We start from the raw sequence: 17,756 nt of genomic DNA on the forward strand, positions 1-17,756 counted from the left end.
TTTTCCCCCTTTTTAAGCTGCAGTGAAACCCTTGTCTCCTGTAGAACCATTGATGCTACTAAATAATGTGGAATCACATATGAATTCAGATACAGAAAAGCAGGACTGCAGCCAAAGTTGTGATAAATCTGAAGAAAAAGACTCTAATCCTGAAGTGAATGCTGCTGATAAAAGCAGGACAGAATATTTGTATGAAGATCCTGAGATGGAGAAAAACAAAGACAGTATTACAGATAAAGATGTTTCTATGGGGGCTGAAGGAAGAATGTATTATCAGTGTGAAGGGGATGCTGAAGAGCTCAAGCCAAGCAGTGTGGATGGAGTAGAGGCTTCACAGCCTCCCTCTAAGGATGCACTACATTCAAAAATCAAGGATAGGCTGGCCCAGCTCCACATATCAACAGATTTTAACTTCACATCTGGTCTGGCTGCACAAGTTGCTGCCAGGTCTTTCACTTTTACTACAATGCAGGAAGAGACTTTTGGAGATGATGGGGAGGAGGAGGAGGAAGAAAAGACACAGGAGAATGAAGACCTTGTGGAGAACTGTGAAAATGAAGAGAGAGGCTCTGAAAGTGAAGGAAAAGTATAAGTCTGAGCTGAACTTTATTAAACTAACAGCAGGCAGTTTGAAGGAAAAAAAAAAAACTAAGGTGGGGGGTTGAAGCTGAAAATACTGGATGGAAAAAAAAGGAGACCTAAATATAATAGATCATGTTCCCTAAGACTGATACACTAAATAGGACTTCTAAGTATATTGAAAATTTGCAGGTAAGAGAAGTTTGCGCTGCATCCAAGAAACAGATGGCTGTCCCTTTTTAAGATCCTAGTGACAGGGGTTGGAATTTACCTTTGTGTTTTCTGTTTTATTTATTTATATTATGACATATTGCAGTTTTTCGTTTCTAAAAAAAGGAAAAACAATGTTTTGATTTACAGCAGACTCCATTTTTTTCTCTCTTGAGTCTTTTGTCATGGTATCAATGTTTGTTCCAACAAAAACAGCCAGGACATTTCTTTTGGAAGAACCTGAACTGTTCCCCGTGATCTTCCCCCACCACTTTTGTTTCACTTCTTGTGTCTGCAGTGTGTTGGCTAAGCCATGATAGGCATTTGTGATTCTGCAACTAGTGATGTGGCACCCACCTAAAATGTAGAATTTTAAATAAAAACTTGAAAGAGATAGTATTTCATCTGTCCTGGGGTATGGGGCTGAAATAGTATAAAGTTAGTCATGCTTCATATTACGGTTTATTTAGAATTTTATGAAGGGTTAATAAATGAGGTCTATAAGTTGTAATTCATGTTACAGAAATGTGTTGTAAGTAAATTTTAAGGAAGATTATAAGCACACCAGTAGAAAGTACTATTGGATTGACAGAGATGAAAAGTAAACACCTATTTATTAAGCCAGCTATTAATTGTTTGTTGACCTGTTTGATTTGATATAATGATCGATTGTACATTTTTGCTTATGTCCTGAAGTAATTTTCTTAAAGGAAATTATCTGAGAGCTTAACAACATGCAGTGTTTTGTTTGAACACCATACTTGCTTTTCACTAATGTTGTTTCACTTTTCCTTAGATCACAACTTTAACCTGTGGGATTAAGAATCCATGAGAGAACTACAGTTGTGCGTTTTGTGTCTTGTAACTTAGTTAACTGATGATGAAGTCTGGACATTTGGTATGAGGTTATGCAAGTTGCTTTTTTCTCTGTGGTGGTATTACAAGGAACAGGAAACTGATGCTAACCTCACAGAGGAGCTGGTTAATGATTTCATTGCCCTCTCTTCCTTTTGCTTTCTGACACAAAACAAAGCAAAGCTCCCGTGTCTCTAATGGCAAGAGCACCACTTCTTTGTGTGGAATACTCTCCTTGGACCCAGATACACTTCCAGGACAAAACACTGCATCAGTTACTTGGAGTATTTATTGGGTTTTGCAGATTCTATAGAGTAAAGGGCTTTTTAGGTGCTGGTGGTGCAGAGCAATATCTTTCCTAGGATGGTGTCATGGAAAGCGGGGAAGGTAGCACCAGTCAGCAGGTTAGGGTGGAACTCTTGATGGTATGCCAGAAAACAAGGGTTTTCTTTCAACTCCCTGGCCTGTATTAGTGATTTTGCATGAACACTGTGAAATATGTGGACTTTTTCACAGATGGTAAAGAGGGAAATACCAATTGATAGAGAAGGGAGTATGACTTACAGTGTTCTTTGACTGTATAGTGCCTGTCTTCTCCCTCAAACACAGGTTCTGGGAAGAACATGTTGCCGTTTTTCACTGACCAGTAACACTGTGTTCTGTGTCCTTTATTTTGTGTAAGTGACTGGAAGCTGAGTGGTTGATGTCTTAAGGAGGTTGTAGAAAAAAAAAATCAGATGCTTTTCATAGTGTACTCAAGAGATAAGCCTCCTCTTAGTGGTAGAATATATTCTTCTATAACTAAAGATTAGGCTAAGATGATGAAACACTTTTATTTTCTCTGTGGTAAGCAATTTTTTTTACCAAGTCTAGAACAGCTGCTTTGGATAGATTGTGTTTGAAGCATTGTCCATGCTTCTGAAGAAGTCTTCCTCATTCTTAACTTGAGATCCTCACAAAGTGCCCAGATATTTTTTGTTCCTAGCTAATTGTTCTGACAGCATAAATGTATCTTCCATCAATGTTTTTCCATTAACTCATCCACCATCATCTCATGATCTGATGTTGTGTATCCCAGAAGAGGTACTCCTGACCTTTTTCTATGGGATCCAAATCATAGTTTACAGTGCATATGGCTATGATACCAACCTGGAAATATAATCAGATTTAGGATATTAATTATCATTGTGCTCACAGTTTCAGATGAAGTCAGTAGTAGCCTGAGTTGCATTGGTACTGGAATTGGTGACAGATCTCACATTTATAAAAGCTGCTATCTCTTTATTCCTTTGCTGCAGTCCTTAGTAAAAATCCTGGAGAATCTACTTTGGTGGCTCACTTGGGGTCCAGTTTTATTATATGCTGGTCTTGGTAATGAAACTGGCCTAAAAGCCCTGTCCGTCATGAGTTGTTCATTTTCATCCAGCAGATGTGTCAACAAGGGGTTTGTGGCCATGTTATAAAACAGTTCATGAGTCCACCCAGGTGAAAAATTCACCCTTTTTAGGCTTTTTTGCTTTTCACCATTATTGCAGCAATGCAGTAACAGCAGTTACCTCCAAACAGCTGTATCAGCACGTACTGTGTTGCTGGCCTGAGACTCAGGATTGCCCACTTTACATTATTGGCAAAGATGGTGTAGTGTGAAATTACAGCCTTGACATTAGACACAGCTGTGATCAAACGATGACTTTTTGGAGGAAGTCCTGATCCTACTTTGAACAAACAGATTTTCTACAAGCAATTTAACTGATTTCCATGGTCTTACTTAATATGGTCTTAGAAGTTGCCCATATGAACACCTGGACTCACTTGTTTTCTCTGCCTCTCATCACCTCTGTATGAAACAGCCATCAGGTCATTTATTTTGATGTATTTAATATTCTCCCTGAAGAAAAATATTGCTAACAGTGTACAGCACACAAAGCCTGACTTCTCTTGATTTGATAACCAGGTACCATCTGTGTATGTCATAAACTCTGTTATGATCCAGATTTCCTCATAATTATGTCATTTGAAGTGACTGTGTATACATGCTGTAGGTTCCTTCATGAACCTGACAGATTTCTTAGCATAATTTATTGCTGCCTTTAAAATAATGTTTATGAACACACTGAAGTGTGCATTAGCTCTAATGAGTTGTCTTAATATATTGAGCATGTCAAGGTCTGAGTGCAGTTCTGTGTTCTTTGGCTCGTTACCCCAGATAGGGATTTTTGTAAAAACAGAACATTTGCTTCTTAGAGCTTTGTAACTTTTAGAAACATTTAGCAGGAAGTCCATACTAAATTATGGGCTGTGACAAAGAATATCAAAGCTAAAATCCTTTGTAAAGAGCAGAGCTAACAATAAATGCATTTTCCCTATCCCATTTCCAATTAGTAGTTCTGTGAAGTAAAGAAACAAGTAATTATATAGGGTTAAATAATTTCTTCTCCTTCTACCTGGAAAGCACTCCAAAGACAGTATTTGCTTCTTAGATTGGATTACAATTTAACACTACATCTTTTTATATCACTTCACTTTACAGCCAAAGATCTAGGTAGAGGCTTAAATCTAGGCAAAGATCTGTGATAAGAAGGTCCCTTTTGTTACGTGTATGTATTCATGACAGAAATTAAATGGTTATGTCATGGAAGCAAATGTAGAGAGTTACAGATAATAGAGCATCTTTCAAATGCAATTAAATGTGCCTCTGTCAACTAACTACAGGCAAGATTTGCGAGTGTGAAGGCTTCTGCCATCAGTCATAGAACTGAGACAGTTTTACTCCCAGCAGAGGATTGCTGGACATCAATGAATCTTGCACTTAGATTTCTAAATGCAAGATGGAATCTGGTAGAGTAGCCAGTTTTACTGAGATTTCAGACTTTGTCCCAAGCACACCTGTCTCCATGTGACTGTTTGTTACCATATTGGAAATTTTATGGTTTTTTTCAGAAATGAAAAATTTGCAACTTTCTCATTAATTTATATGGTGGACTGTGTGGAGTTGTTTGCCCACACCGGATTCTGTAATCTTGTAGGTTATCCCTTTCTTTTTCTTTTTTTTTTCTTTTTTTTTTTTTTTTAACAAACAAGAGGACAAGTACGCTAAACTACCCTTGACCCTTAAACTATTTTGTGAAGGGCTGCTGTAGTTCTGCAAGTGGCTTTTTCCAGGGCTAATTGCTTTCTAGAATTAACAGGTTTCATACTGTCTCATCTGAGCAGAGTGTGAGAATGGCACTTGGTCAGTGTAAAGGGCCAGGCTGCTCGGGGATCTTGTCTGTGACAGGGACTAAACAGATGCTGAGGGAAGACTATTGTGTAGTGATACTTCTCCAGACTGTTCCTCAGCAATTTGTGGCTCAGGGACTTCTTGACCCAGCGGTGGTGGATGTCACCTGAACAGGTTCTGATGGAATCCTTCTCCATAGACTTGCTCAGCCTCATGTTTGGTCAGTTATTCCTAGTTCCAGTGCTAGTAGTGGTCATCTTTACATCATCATTACTGTCTTGTACACACGAGACTATTTGTCAATAAACTTCTTTGATGTTCTACTTTCCTCAGTCATTCTGCAGAGGTCATGTTTTCTGCCTTTTGTTTGCTTTCCTTGCAAATCTCTCCAGTTTTGGATGTGTAATAACCAAAATGCGGTGCAGTACTCCATACTAACCTCAGCAGTGCAGAGTACAGAGTCATAATCACCTCCCATAAAACACCAAACCATTCAAATATATTTGAGTCCATATAGAAGGAAAAATCCTTTGAGATCCTTTAGCCCTAGCTATTAGGATGGCAAATGAAAATATTTGGTCTGATGGAGGAGAAATATTTATTCACTGTCAGCGGGATTTGGCTGGACAATGTTTTTCTTTGCTAACAAAACAAAAGTTGTTAAAACAAAATGATCTCCCAACAGCTGCCACCTGGTCTAACAGAAACTAAAGATGCCAAACAACACTTGTTTAAATTTCAATTTGACTTTTCAGAGCTTTTTTGGTCTCTGATGCAAAATGTATTATCACAAAAGAAACATGGCAGTGGATAGATGGATATCAGAGATCAAACCAAAGGCCTCTCAACCAAAGGCTAATTTTTAAAATGCTTGGTGGTGTGCTTTATTCATTTTCTCATTATATTTAATTCCCTCCTGTATATGTGTTTATTTTGCCACCTGGGATTTTAAATGCTTAAAAATACATCTGATTTATTCAACTTGGAAATTTGTGCAGAAATCAGATAAGAGGTAATGGTAGTGTGTGGTAAGACACAGTCATAGCAAGGGGTAAAATCTACCTCCCATGAACTTTCCTCTGTAGATGGCTAAAGCAATGTGGCTTGAGCTACAGCTGGATATGAAACTGTTCTTGATGTGCTGCCTTCCCTTTCACACTGCTGTGGCTCAGGTTATTGGCAACTTCTCAGGGCAGAACTTGGCTCCACAGGGTGAGCGCACTGTTAGCCCATGTTACACTTGCTGTATTGAACACAGGATTCTGGAAAAGTCACTATAATTTAGTAGACAAGGAAAAAGTTTCTCTGTTACAAAGTGGCTTATTATAAAAGGGTTGAATGGGACCAAAACATGAATACTTTCATGTGATCAGCAGCATATTCTGACCCTTGTACCTTCTCAGCTTTAAATCTTAAAGGCCTCATGGACAGTTTGCTTTAGAGGATGCAGCTCTATGACAGCTTAAATCACTTCATGGCCATGAAATCCCAGTCCCTCCTCTAGGCTGGCTTTTGTGAGCACTTAGTGATCTAGGATATGGATAGGACTGGAAGTTCATCAGTGCTTTAACTTGCAGCTGGCTTCCTCAATCCTAATGAGGATGACGCCACTCATTACTTTCCTCACGCATTTTGATTCCTTTTGTTCTTGAGGCCTAGGCTGCCCAAGACCATTTGTGTCTTATTCCCCTAAGTTTCTAGGAACTGTTTATGATACTGCCAGTAAAACTGAAACTATTGTGCAGGTTTTTTGCTACTTACTCATTTCACCCTTCTGGACCCTCTGACATCCATGGTCCTCTCCCTTGACCACCACTCTTAAGAGGTTCAGATTTTAAAATAACACACAAATTCTTTTTACATGTATTTGTAACAGAAATAACTAGATCTAGAGTTGTGTACTGACTTTCTCACTAGAGAACTGAAACAGAAGGCAGGCACCATGAATGGGGAACGTACTGTCAAAACAGAAATAATAATGTATAGTAGCTCAAATTTATACCACACTCTTGACTCGTATAAGTAATTCTGGCTTACTGAAAAACATTTTAAAGTTGCATTTTAAAAATAACTGCAATTCTATTACAAGGTCCCAAAATAAGTGTCATTAGTTGGCTTGATTTGTGCTCAAATCTTAATATTTAAAGATTGCTTCCTGACCTTCTCCAGCTGCATGGATGAGAACTGAAAATAATCTCTGATTTCCAAAAGAGAGAGTGACCAATCCTTTCCGTTACTTTGTGCTATTAAAGAAAGGTCCACTCCTAAACAAACAAAAAGAGAAACGTCAGTGCTTAATATCTTCAATAGCCATTACTGACAGAGAATCGTGCATTTGATCTCAATAGAAGCACCATAAATGCAGGCTATTTATAATGTTTGATATCTGTGTTTCAATAATAATAATAATAATAATAATAGGCTTTAACTGTATTATGGGATAAAAGCCAGAAATGTACAAACTGTCCGGTAGATCTTTCATCCAAAGGCACAGCTGGTGAAATTTAAACAAGTTCCTGTTGGCTGTTCCTGCACTACTCAGTAGGATGTTGCCGTCCAAGCTTTTCATGTCCCAGCGTGGATGTTCACGGGTGGTCTGCAGGCACCTGTGTCCTTGAGGTCTGCAAAGCTTGCAGTGATCACAGAACAGTGCTGAGTGAAACCTAAATAGGAAAAGGACGCTTCACAAACATTTTGGATTTATTGTCTGTCTTCCTCTGTTGCAGCATCCATGCCATATGCAATCCCACTCGTGAACTTTTTCCTTCCCACTTTTCATAGGCCACACAAACCAATCGGGGAGGGTTTTATAGTTTGTTTCTCACCTATGGTTCTATCTGTAATGCACCAGGTAAGTTATTCCCAGCAGAAATTTAAACATTAGTGGCCAAACTGCAAAAGATGGGCCCTGGGCTGAAGAAGCTCTTCTGGTTTGACCACTTCTGCAAGGGGTTCTCCTAAGGTGGGTGACCACAGGAGTGCTGAGCTAGGTGCAATAACTCTGCAGGTGTCTTTCAAAGCTCCAGTTTTTATTAAGTCTGTCCTTTTCTCTAATTGTCTCTCTCTTCCCTCTTAGCTGCCTTTAGCTCTTCTCCAGTATTCTCTTTCCAGCTGCTGAAGAATTTGGCCACTTTTTTCCTTCAGTTCTGAGGCCTTTGTCTAAACCTTATGAAATGATAGGTAAGAGGGAAATCCATGCCAAGGTGCTGCTGTGCATTCTCAGTCATGAACTCATAAACAGAAGGGTTCTAAGGGCTGGTGCAATGTCTGTCTTGACATTCCTTCCAGGAAGCTCTGACCTACATTTCAACCTGGCCTCCTATTTCTTCCTGGACTTCAGAACATTCACTCCCAGGAATTTCTTTCCCTCCTTAATGGTTGTAAGATGCTAATGCCTCCTCAGCAAGACTGACCCTCAAACACATGTTCTTCGTTACATGAGCCTTACTTGTTCTTTCCCACAGGAGGGTGGCACAGTCATGGCTGAGTCTGCCTTCCCCTAAACAAGTTTGCTGCTTGCAGCAGTAGGGGCTGAACATGTACTCTCCTGCTGCTATATCATGTGCTTTGGCTCCACAGCTGCCTGATCTTGAGCTCAGGAAGTGCTGGGATCTAGCAGTTGTGCTTAAACCTTTCCCACTGGTAAAGAGCATGTGTTTTCAGAATACAAGTATTACTAAATCTCCCTGAACTGAACCATTTTGAATTTTATATTGAGGAGCATAAACAAATTATTTCTTAATTTAAGGGGTTTGAATAAGCTTTATAAGTATATATGTGTGTGTGTATGTGTATATACATACATACAGACATATATATATGTATATACACACACACACATACACACACACACACCCCTTCATGATGTAGATGTGTACTGCCATATGTCCCACTGCAAGGCTTGTCTAGCAAAGAGGTTGTATTTTTTTCATATCAAATTATCTCGTTACTTACTTGAAAGGTAAACAAAAACTTCATTCTTGCTATCCAAAGGCAAAAGAATTGTATTCTACCAAGCAAACTGTGGAAGTATTTCCAACCTGATTTTACATCTCCTATTAGAAAAGCTGCTTCACTTTGTTTTCACTTATCAAGTCTTTGCGCCTGAGCTGCTGTGAGTTCCTGTATGGCCATTTGCCCTGTCTTAAACATGTAAACAAATACATGTTCTTCAACATCTCCTGCCTGCTAAGTCCTAGCTTTTCCCAAAACAAGGCCTAAAGGCAGCATAGATTGCCAAGGAACCACAGGGAAGGGAAAGAAAAGAATCTTGATAAGCTGCTGCTTAATTGGCTAATAAATGAGAGCTAAAATGTAAGAGGAAATGTTCAAAAGAACAAACTGCAGCAAGAGACTTCTGGCAGGGCTGCAGAGGGAAATCACATGATACAGTCTGAAGTTTGCAGACACTAGGAAGGATCCACAGTTTCTTGTCCATGTGGAGACAGGAAATGCTCACCAGACTGGTAGTCTTCAGCAGCTTTTTTTTTTTTTTTAAAAAGCCTCTATTTTATCTATGTTTCATTTCCACAGAAAGACTTGCTGCTTTCTGTGCTTTGTGCTCAAGCTGTGTGTAATCAATCTCTGCATATCTTCCTTTAAGTTCTGTGTGAAGTCAGTCTCCTTCCTTCCACTGCACTGAAAACCTGTGTGCTTCAGCTCTGTGGAGTTTCCCCTGCAGCTGCCCTGCCCGTTGCTGATGCTGCTTTAAGCAGGGTTCATTCGATCAGCCTCAAGGAGGTTTAGATCAGCAGGTCCTTAAAGCAGCTATGAAGCCTGGGAGCTGGCTGTGCTAGGGCTCCAAGAACTCAAGTTCTGGGTTGGATGTAGGCAGTAGCAGGAAGACATTCCTGAATGCTGACCTTTTGTTGTGATAGGGTTTCCTGCCTATGATATTTTCCCAAATTATTTTGTGTCTCTTTTTTGTACTTTTATTTACCTTCATTCTTTTTCCCATGGATATGAATCTGGACCTAAAGTCTTCTTTACATATTTAATCATGTACATCACCAGGATTATTTTTAAGCCATTTTAAAATTTGTGCTTGGGTTTCCCCAGTTTCAGAAGTAGTTTTCTTAACTGTAATGCTAACCACTTTTAAAATATTTTTGGTTGCTATTATTACTTCAGCATCTATAATAAAATTCTGCCTCACTAATGCTTGAATTGTTTTCTCTCTTTATCCTGTACCCCTGACAGTTGCCTAGGTGGAGTGGATGTGACTTATCCATCCTTCAATTAGTAATGATTGAATGGAATAGAGAATGCTTATACAGGGATGCAAAAATGCTGTATGAGCACTTTGCTTGATTTTTTATACAGAATTTTATTTATAATTCCACTTTCATCCTGAAGATGGAATTAATTTTAAGCAATCCTGGCAATAGTTTCTGCAGTGTTTTTTGCTGACTCCTTGGTAGCAGCACTTTAGTAATGAGCACTTGTTACTCTCTTCTGAATAAGTAATGACTGAAAAAAGAACGTTTTTCTGCGTGTCATATGCTTCCCATTGTACTTTCCCCTCATCCTTCAGAGACCTCTGTGCTGTGGCAACTGTTGGCAAAACTCCTTTTAGCATCACCTAAATGCCTGTGTAGGTGGGGCTTTAGGAAGAAAATAATGTGTCAGTTGAGGACACTGGTAGCAGGTCTTTAATCCAGGAATGGGGCTTAGGTGCTCTGCAGGGGATGTATTCTACTTGTGTGTGACTCCTAAGAGACAGACTTCCTTTGTAGGCTTCAGAAGTGCCAAAAGAGCAGCAACAGGACGGAGTCACTCCTTTTATCTGAAGCTTTTCCGTTCCCTGGTAATGCTTAGACTTCTGTATCAGAACTTATCAAAGGCTGTGTTCTGCTGCTGTTAAGGTTGTGGCTGATGTGCACCTCTTCCTGCAAACAGTCCCTGATTTGGTTTTAGGGTTAACAGCTATTGACCACTCTTCTCAATTAGGTATAACCCACTCTCACCTAATTCACATCCCCAGGAAGGCAGGCTTAATGGGGTTACTGGGAAGAAGGGAAATAATTTGATCATGAAAGGCAAGAGGTGAGGCAGGAGTATTTTTTCTTTTGAATCTTGCTGCCAAATTGGTGCATAATTTATTGTGCAAAAGATCTTGCTTACTGTTTGCTGTTTTCAGGTTTGTGTGTTTGTTTTCATATGGAATACTGAACAGATCCAATTGCTGCTGTTAGAAGGAGATGTCTGTCTACCAAAAAGGAATCCATTATGTTTTCCTTTACTTGGAGACTTCTTGAATGCTAAATTGCCTGTGTGTATACTTCATAATGTACCATATGCAAATATTCTTCAGGAATTGATACTACCACTTCAGTCAATATTTTCTATGTTAGAACTGTATGTTTCCTATACTGCCAAGAATGTATATATATATATGAAGACTTAAGATTGTATCTTTTTGAGCAAGTCTCTTTCTTCAACCATCTGAAACTTTCTTCCTGTTTCTCAAGTTTTCTGCTAATTTATTAGACTCTTGTGTTATATTGTGTACTTTTTGTATCAGTTGTATTGCTGTATTTCTTCTTTCTCTCATTAAAACCTGTTCTTCTCATCCTTCTACTGTGCTGCTTCATAATGGAAGGAAGTATTCACACCGTATGAATTAACCAGATCTAGTGAACTGGGTCAGCCTGAGGCGGATCCAGACCAGTCCTCAAAAGCCAGTCATTCCGATATTATATTGTTCCACTGATCCCAACATGTAATCAGCTTTATTGTATTAAGCTTAATTTTGCAGTACAGTCTGTACTTTTATAATATATTAAAGAAGAAACCTGGAATGGGACTCTCAAGGTATAAACAAATAGACAAGACACAAAAAAGGTACTGAACTATGAAGCCCCTCACTCTTATGGATGGTTGTATCTGCTTACATTCATTAAGATATTGGTGGGCTTCCTGAGGGAAGAAAATTTTGAGCAGAGATTTGGAAGAGGATTCCAAGGGCTATTTTTTCCAAGAAATATGGCTGTCAACTTATGTTAGTCAGTTATCTGTGCCATCTCCATGCTTAATTCATCTTACAGGTAAATGAAGAGGGAAAAAATGAATGCAGGTTAGGACCTACTTGCTTATTTCTATTAACAGCTGATTTGCAAACAAGAAAATGCTGTCTCACAAGAAATCACTCCATGAACAGATAGAGAAACGATAGTGCTTTTTTATCCTCCCAGTGAAAAGCAAAATTTTCAGTGTTTCACTGATGCTAATTCCTTTCTAGCAGTGCAGTATGCTCCCTAACCTGGAACTCTCAATAGGCTCTCTTCCCCACAGAAGGGTATGCAGGAGAAAAGAGTTCAAAGGTCCTGTACAGTGGGCTCAAGGTATGGAAAGAAAGGAAGTGAACAGAACATACACATGCACCTGTGTGTTAAGTATCCGGCAATTTTTGAGGCTAGGAAATCAGCTGGCAAGATGGGAAATATACCAGAAGCTTCTACTCCTGGAAACTTAAGGATGAAGTTACTCTCATCTTTAGCACCATCTTTATAATTATGGTAGAGTATGTGGGAATAGCTATGTCACCTAGCCCTGGTTTTCACACAGACTTTTCATCACCCTCTCCTTCATTAAATCTATTCCTGTACCACAGTTGCACCTGTGCATGGAAGAACCCTACGGAGCGTCCCAGTCCATTTAAGGATTTCTTGTCATGTTGTTGTGGTAGCAAGAAGCAGAAACACACATGTAGAATAACCATTATGGTTCTGACCACACCTGACGTGGGTTATATGTAGGTTTAGATTAGGCAAATGCCTGTCTGTGCAACTGCATACATTTGCCATTTGCTTCTAAAGTTGCATTTAGGGATGATACCACAGTAGAAAATATTAAGGAAAATTCTAGTGTAGAGAAGAACTAGCACAGGGAATTCCACAGGCTACTGTAGCCTTTTCAATCACTCACAGAGGTGTTTGCAAAAACACCCAGCCTAAAGCTGATCTGTCCAGACTCCAATCAGGAACGCTTGACTTGGAGAGAAAGCTATATAGACCAGTAATTAATGTATTTGAAAATGCTACTGTGAATTATCTGTTATATTTAATCCCTAACTTCTCTACCACTCCAGTAATTGTTTCATGTGCACATGAAGTGACAAGCTTCCTTCAGAGATGAATGGACTGCAATGATAATATTTGCCATTGTTTGATATAAATGAAATACATTGTTTTGTTAAGTTAAAATGAAGTCAAAGAAAGAGACATTCCATGACCTGTCTGAGCTACCTGAGAGCAGCTCAGCAAAAGACTGCTCAATTCATTTTGGCCTATATTCTGTGTTCTTCTTTGTTGTCACTGTTATCACCTGCTTCTTAGCTGTTAACAGTAGCTTAATAAATCATCATCATCATCATCATCATTGCCTGCATGATGTATTGGTTAAACCAAGAGTGGAAAACAATGATCTTTGCATTCATTCAAGGCACTCTTGAAGTTTCAGCTTAAATACTGGCTTGCATCAGCTTTAAATTGAAAATAAATATATGGTTCCCAAAAGCCATGTAGTAAATAAATTGCAGAAGTTGCAATTATTACCTTTTCCTGCCTGTCTTTATTTCTGCTTTGAAAACTTCTGTGAGAGAGCCAACTATTGCAGGACATGCTTTAGCCCCTGTGAATGCTCCCTCCAGGAGCTGCATGCTCAGTATGAGGATCTAAGGCATTTGACCATCTCCTGCTATTTCTCTAGGTTATGTTTCTAAAGCTTCCCTGCAAATATTAATGAAATGAAGAAGCTAACTGCTAGAAGACAGCTGGCAAAAGTAATTGCTCCTTTAATTGCAATTAAATTTTTATGACTAGTGCCAAAATGTAAATATAACAGCCCATAATGCAAGTAAGTCTTGGTTGGACATGCACAAAGAAACGGGACGAGCCCAGGACCTTCCTCTCTTTTCTTGTTTCCTCCTTGACAGTAACTAGTGGTAAAGATTCTGTGACTCAGCAGCTGGGTTTAGACAGCCCAAACTGTTGAATGGGACAGGAAGGAATATACAAGATGGAGAACTTGTAAACACACTAAAAATGTCCACGTACTTTGATACTGAGACTGCTGTACTTGCTGCTCTGAGTCACAGTGCTTTATATATAAGAAATTAAACAAAGAAGCCAAAGGTCTCAGAATGAAATTATTAAAACCAATGCTGATGGAAAGTAAAATACCTGAACGTGAAATCACTTGGAAATAACCCATGTGATAATCACTCTTTGTCTTAGCTATTTTTTAAGGTTTTTAGTAGACTGGCTGTACCCAATGATAACAGAGTTGGCCAAGAGCAGCTTTCCTTGGAAAAAGGACATCCGCCAAAGAAGAGAACCAAAACAAAAGCTGAATTGGCAAGAACAACCTCTTAGTCTAAATGAAGATGATAGACTGAAAAACAAAGAGGGTTGTTAGGTAGCCTGACTTACAACTTTATTATGGTATCAGTTTTCACCTTTTGCAACTTTTTTGTATAAAATATTTTATTTTATTTAAGAATTAAAAAAAACCCCTCAGATTCTTCTCATCCTACCAAGGTTTCCAAAGAGCATGTGGGAGTGTACGAAACAACACTGTGCATGCTGTTTCATGGACTATCAAAACCCGCCATCCACCCTGGTGACATTTCAGTTTAGGTGTGTCATAATGCGACGTATTTGAAGATCAACACAGGAAAGTACCTTAGACATAGGAAAAAACAACTGTTTGGGTTTTCTCTTCATATCTTAACAAAATTTTTTGCTCTGATTAGCTGTTGTTGTTGTTTTGTCATTTTACCAAGAAGGAGTAAAATAGGATATCCTGCTTCTACACTTTTATAAGTAGCAATGAACTTTCCTGTTTAAATACTGAATCTCTTAGGAAACTCTTCTAGAGAAAAAGGTGACCAAGGTTATTTTGACAAGCGATTATAAACCTACAGGAATTAACTAGGCTTGATATTCAAAGCCAGAAGTTTTCAAAATGTGGGCAAAATCTGAAACTTTAGTAATTTTTTCTCCCTAGAAAAGTGAATCACAAAACTAAAGCTAATTCAGATCTGTTCAGAATGATAAAAAAAAAAATTCCCTACTCTTATTTCCACAGTTTTGAACTTGATTTTGATACTGAAGTGAATTTCGTGATATCTCGACCATTTGAATGTTTCCTGAAGGTGGTATTTATAGATTACTATCACATCATGACATTCTCAACAAAGCAGATGAGTTAAAAGCCAAATTCTGTTTTGTGCTAGAATTCTTAAACAAATTGAGTTAATGATGCGTTTTGTAGTAAGATGTCAACAAATGAGAGGAGGCAGCCTTCTGGATTTTTAGAGTGTTTCTAATCGCTTTGAGTTTTAGTCACAGTATCACACACTAGTCTGTGTCCCCAGATTCAAAATTACCAGAGCCAATTCAAATAAGATAAATAATTTTCCAACATATGGCAAAGACTGTTCCACACATATAATATATGGATAGATATAACATATGGATGATGTCAGACTTAGGTCTTGAGGAAAAGTCTGATGAAATACTAGATACAAGGAAGAAGGTGAGAGCAGTAGACTTTTCTTGGTCAGTGACATAGTTGGGCCATGCTGACATGAAGGCCCATATCATTGTTCTGGCAGTGTAAAGGAGTCTTTGTTTCAGAGAAAATTGGCTGAATTGAATTTGAAACTGTAAGGATCATTTAAGCTGTTGTACTATCCAAAGCTGCTTGTGTTGTGGGATGTTCCCGGTGTTAAACATGGAAACCTCTGGCTTACTCCAGGAAAGCTCTCAGCTTGCAGGACTCCATGAATACTTGAGGGTAATGCATATTCAAGCAGCAATGGATGTATTGTTCACTAGATGGAAATCCAGAGGACCACTGAATTGCCTTCATCTTACACTCATACCAGTATGTGTTAATCTGTAATATAACCAGTAATGAATGTAATATAGAACACTGTTTTTACTGCTTTTACATATGGGTAATTGAGAGGGGGGAAAAAAGCATTTTTCCATTTTATAGGCAAAAATCATTATAGCAATGTTTTACTCAACTCTGAAACATTTTTCTTTCAGCTGAGTAACATTAGTCTCATTACTATGAAGAGCTTTATTTACCTGTGTGAGAGGAGCACTCAGAGCAGCGCAGATTTGGAAGTGATGAACAGTTACATCAAATAATACATGTCACATTATAGCAAAGGTTCTTGTTTCTCTGTCCTCTTGTTTAAATTCACTGCTGGGAGCTGTGTCAGCATCATAACAAAGGGAATCCCATAAGCTCTCCTTGGGGTACAGTTTTGAGTGTACGTCAGCAAGTGGAAATGACAACTAGCACTTGGCTTCAGCTACTGATTCTCTGGGTACATGGACCCTTTTATGTCTGTGTTCTTTCCCTTGAGGCAAATTCTTACTCATTTATTCTAACTTTCCTGACTATTTATTGATTTTCCTATTCTTATTTCATTCCCTTCCTCATATCTTGTACTATGTTTTTCTCCCCGCTTTTTTTCCTTTTTGATAATGCCCCATCCTGCTTCCCATAGTTTCCCCTTCCCTCCCCTTCCCTGTCATGTTTTTCATTACACAGATAATCCAGTCTCTTAGTTCTCTATCTCTCTTATCATTCTCCCTTAGTTCTGCATGTTCTTTCCTTGCCTGTGGTGGGAGCACAGAGAACATGAGAAGAAACCCCCAGCCACTTCCAGCCCAGCTTACTGCCTCTGCTCCATCCAGCAGGGGTTTGCACTTTGGCTTGGTCCTCACATGCAGTGTTGTCCAACTGAGCCTTTCACTGCCACATGGATGAGGAAGCCCCAGCACTGCTCCCAAGTTGGCTTTGTGTAACCACGAGCATTATCCTACTGCCAAAACATGGGGTGCACACTGGTTGTGCTGTTGCATTCGGAGTTTGGACAGCGTTTCAGTGTGGCTAACAAGCAGGTAGGGGAGCAGCCTTCTGCCACTCTGGGATTGCCTACAGAGTGCTTTGCAAACAGCACTGCTGTTCTCTGATACATGTGGTCCATAAATGTACAAAATGAAGAGGCTGATAGAAGGGGTACGTACCTCTGTTCCAAAAATGATCTGATGCATGAATGCACACTGCATTGAAACTTTTCTAAGTGAATATAAATGAGAAAGCTGCCTCTGGCAATCATCATTGCTGTCAGAGGAATGTAACCCTTTCCATTACAATTCACCTGGTTGATTCTGTGATGTTATGACATTGAGGAATTTCATTATTCTTTCCACCACAAGCAATCAATTTGTGCCTTCAAGCATAAAATTCAAGTATGCTTGCAGCTTTGCTTTGCTCACATGGTACATAAATGTTACCAGTCAAAGTTTTCCAGTGTTCTTTAAGTTTCTGTCACCCTTATAAGAGCCTTCTGTAACACATGACTATCACAGGCTGGAATTTTATGGCATAAGTAAAAAGTTTACCTTCTACAGGACACCTTTCTGGCTTCCTTCACCTCAAAACCACCAGGAACTTATAAAATAAGAAGATTCATTAGCAAGCAGCTCTCAAGGTCAACTTTTCTCAGTAAGTATTAACTGGCATAGCAAAGCTTTTACTCCTACTGGGATAAATTTAATCCAGAGTGTTTTAAACCCCAGGTCTTTAGTAAAAGCTGAGAGATAAATTTGGATGGTGGCATTCGGGGGCGGTTGGGGGGTTGGGGGGTTGGGGGACGAGATTTTTTCTCCTCTCAGAGCTAAACATAGTTCTGGCAAATAGCCCCAGACTGAAATTCTTCAGAGAGTCATAACAAGCAAGCCAGGGCAAAGAGGAATGTTTGTTTCTCCCTGACTAATTCTTCCACATAAAAAGGTGAAAGGTCAAAGATGAACTTTAATACTAATGAAATTCTGAACTTCTATGCAGTAATATGTCAGAACATAAG

General features: G+C 39.0%; 1 protein-coding gene across 3 annotated transcripts in view; it reads left to right on the plus strand.

The window, feature by feature from the left end:
- The window catches only part of VEZT (vezatin, adherens junctions transmembrane protein), a 58,384-nt gene extending 47,815 nt beyond the window's left edge, over window positions 1–10,569 (plus strand). For 2 of the 3 annotated variants that reach the window (XM_038153178.1, XM_038153177.1), the window contains exon 12: window positions 18–10,569. In XM_038153178.1, coding sequence (XP_038009106.1) covers window positions 18–592 — 575 coding nt within the window. In that variant the 3' untranslated portion in view covers window positions 593–10,569. The remainder of the gene's footprint in view (window positions 1–17) is intronic. The other variant, XR_005258862.1, reaches the window with a different exon arrangement.
- Window positions 10,570–17,756: the final 7,187 nt, after the last annotated feature.

Source organism: Motacilla alba, chromosome 1A (genome assembly GCF_015832195.1).
Source record: "Motacilla alba alba isolate MOTALB_02 chromosome 1A, Motacilla_alba_V1.0_pri, whole genome shotgun sequence".
NCBI classification, from domain to species: domain Eukaryota; kingdom Metazoa; phylum Chordata; class Aves; order Passeriformes; family Motacillidae; genus Motacilla; species Motacilla alba.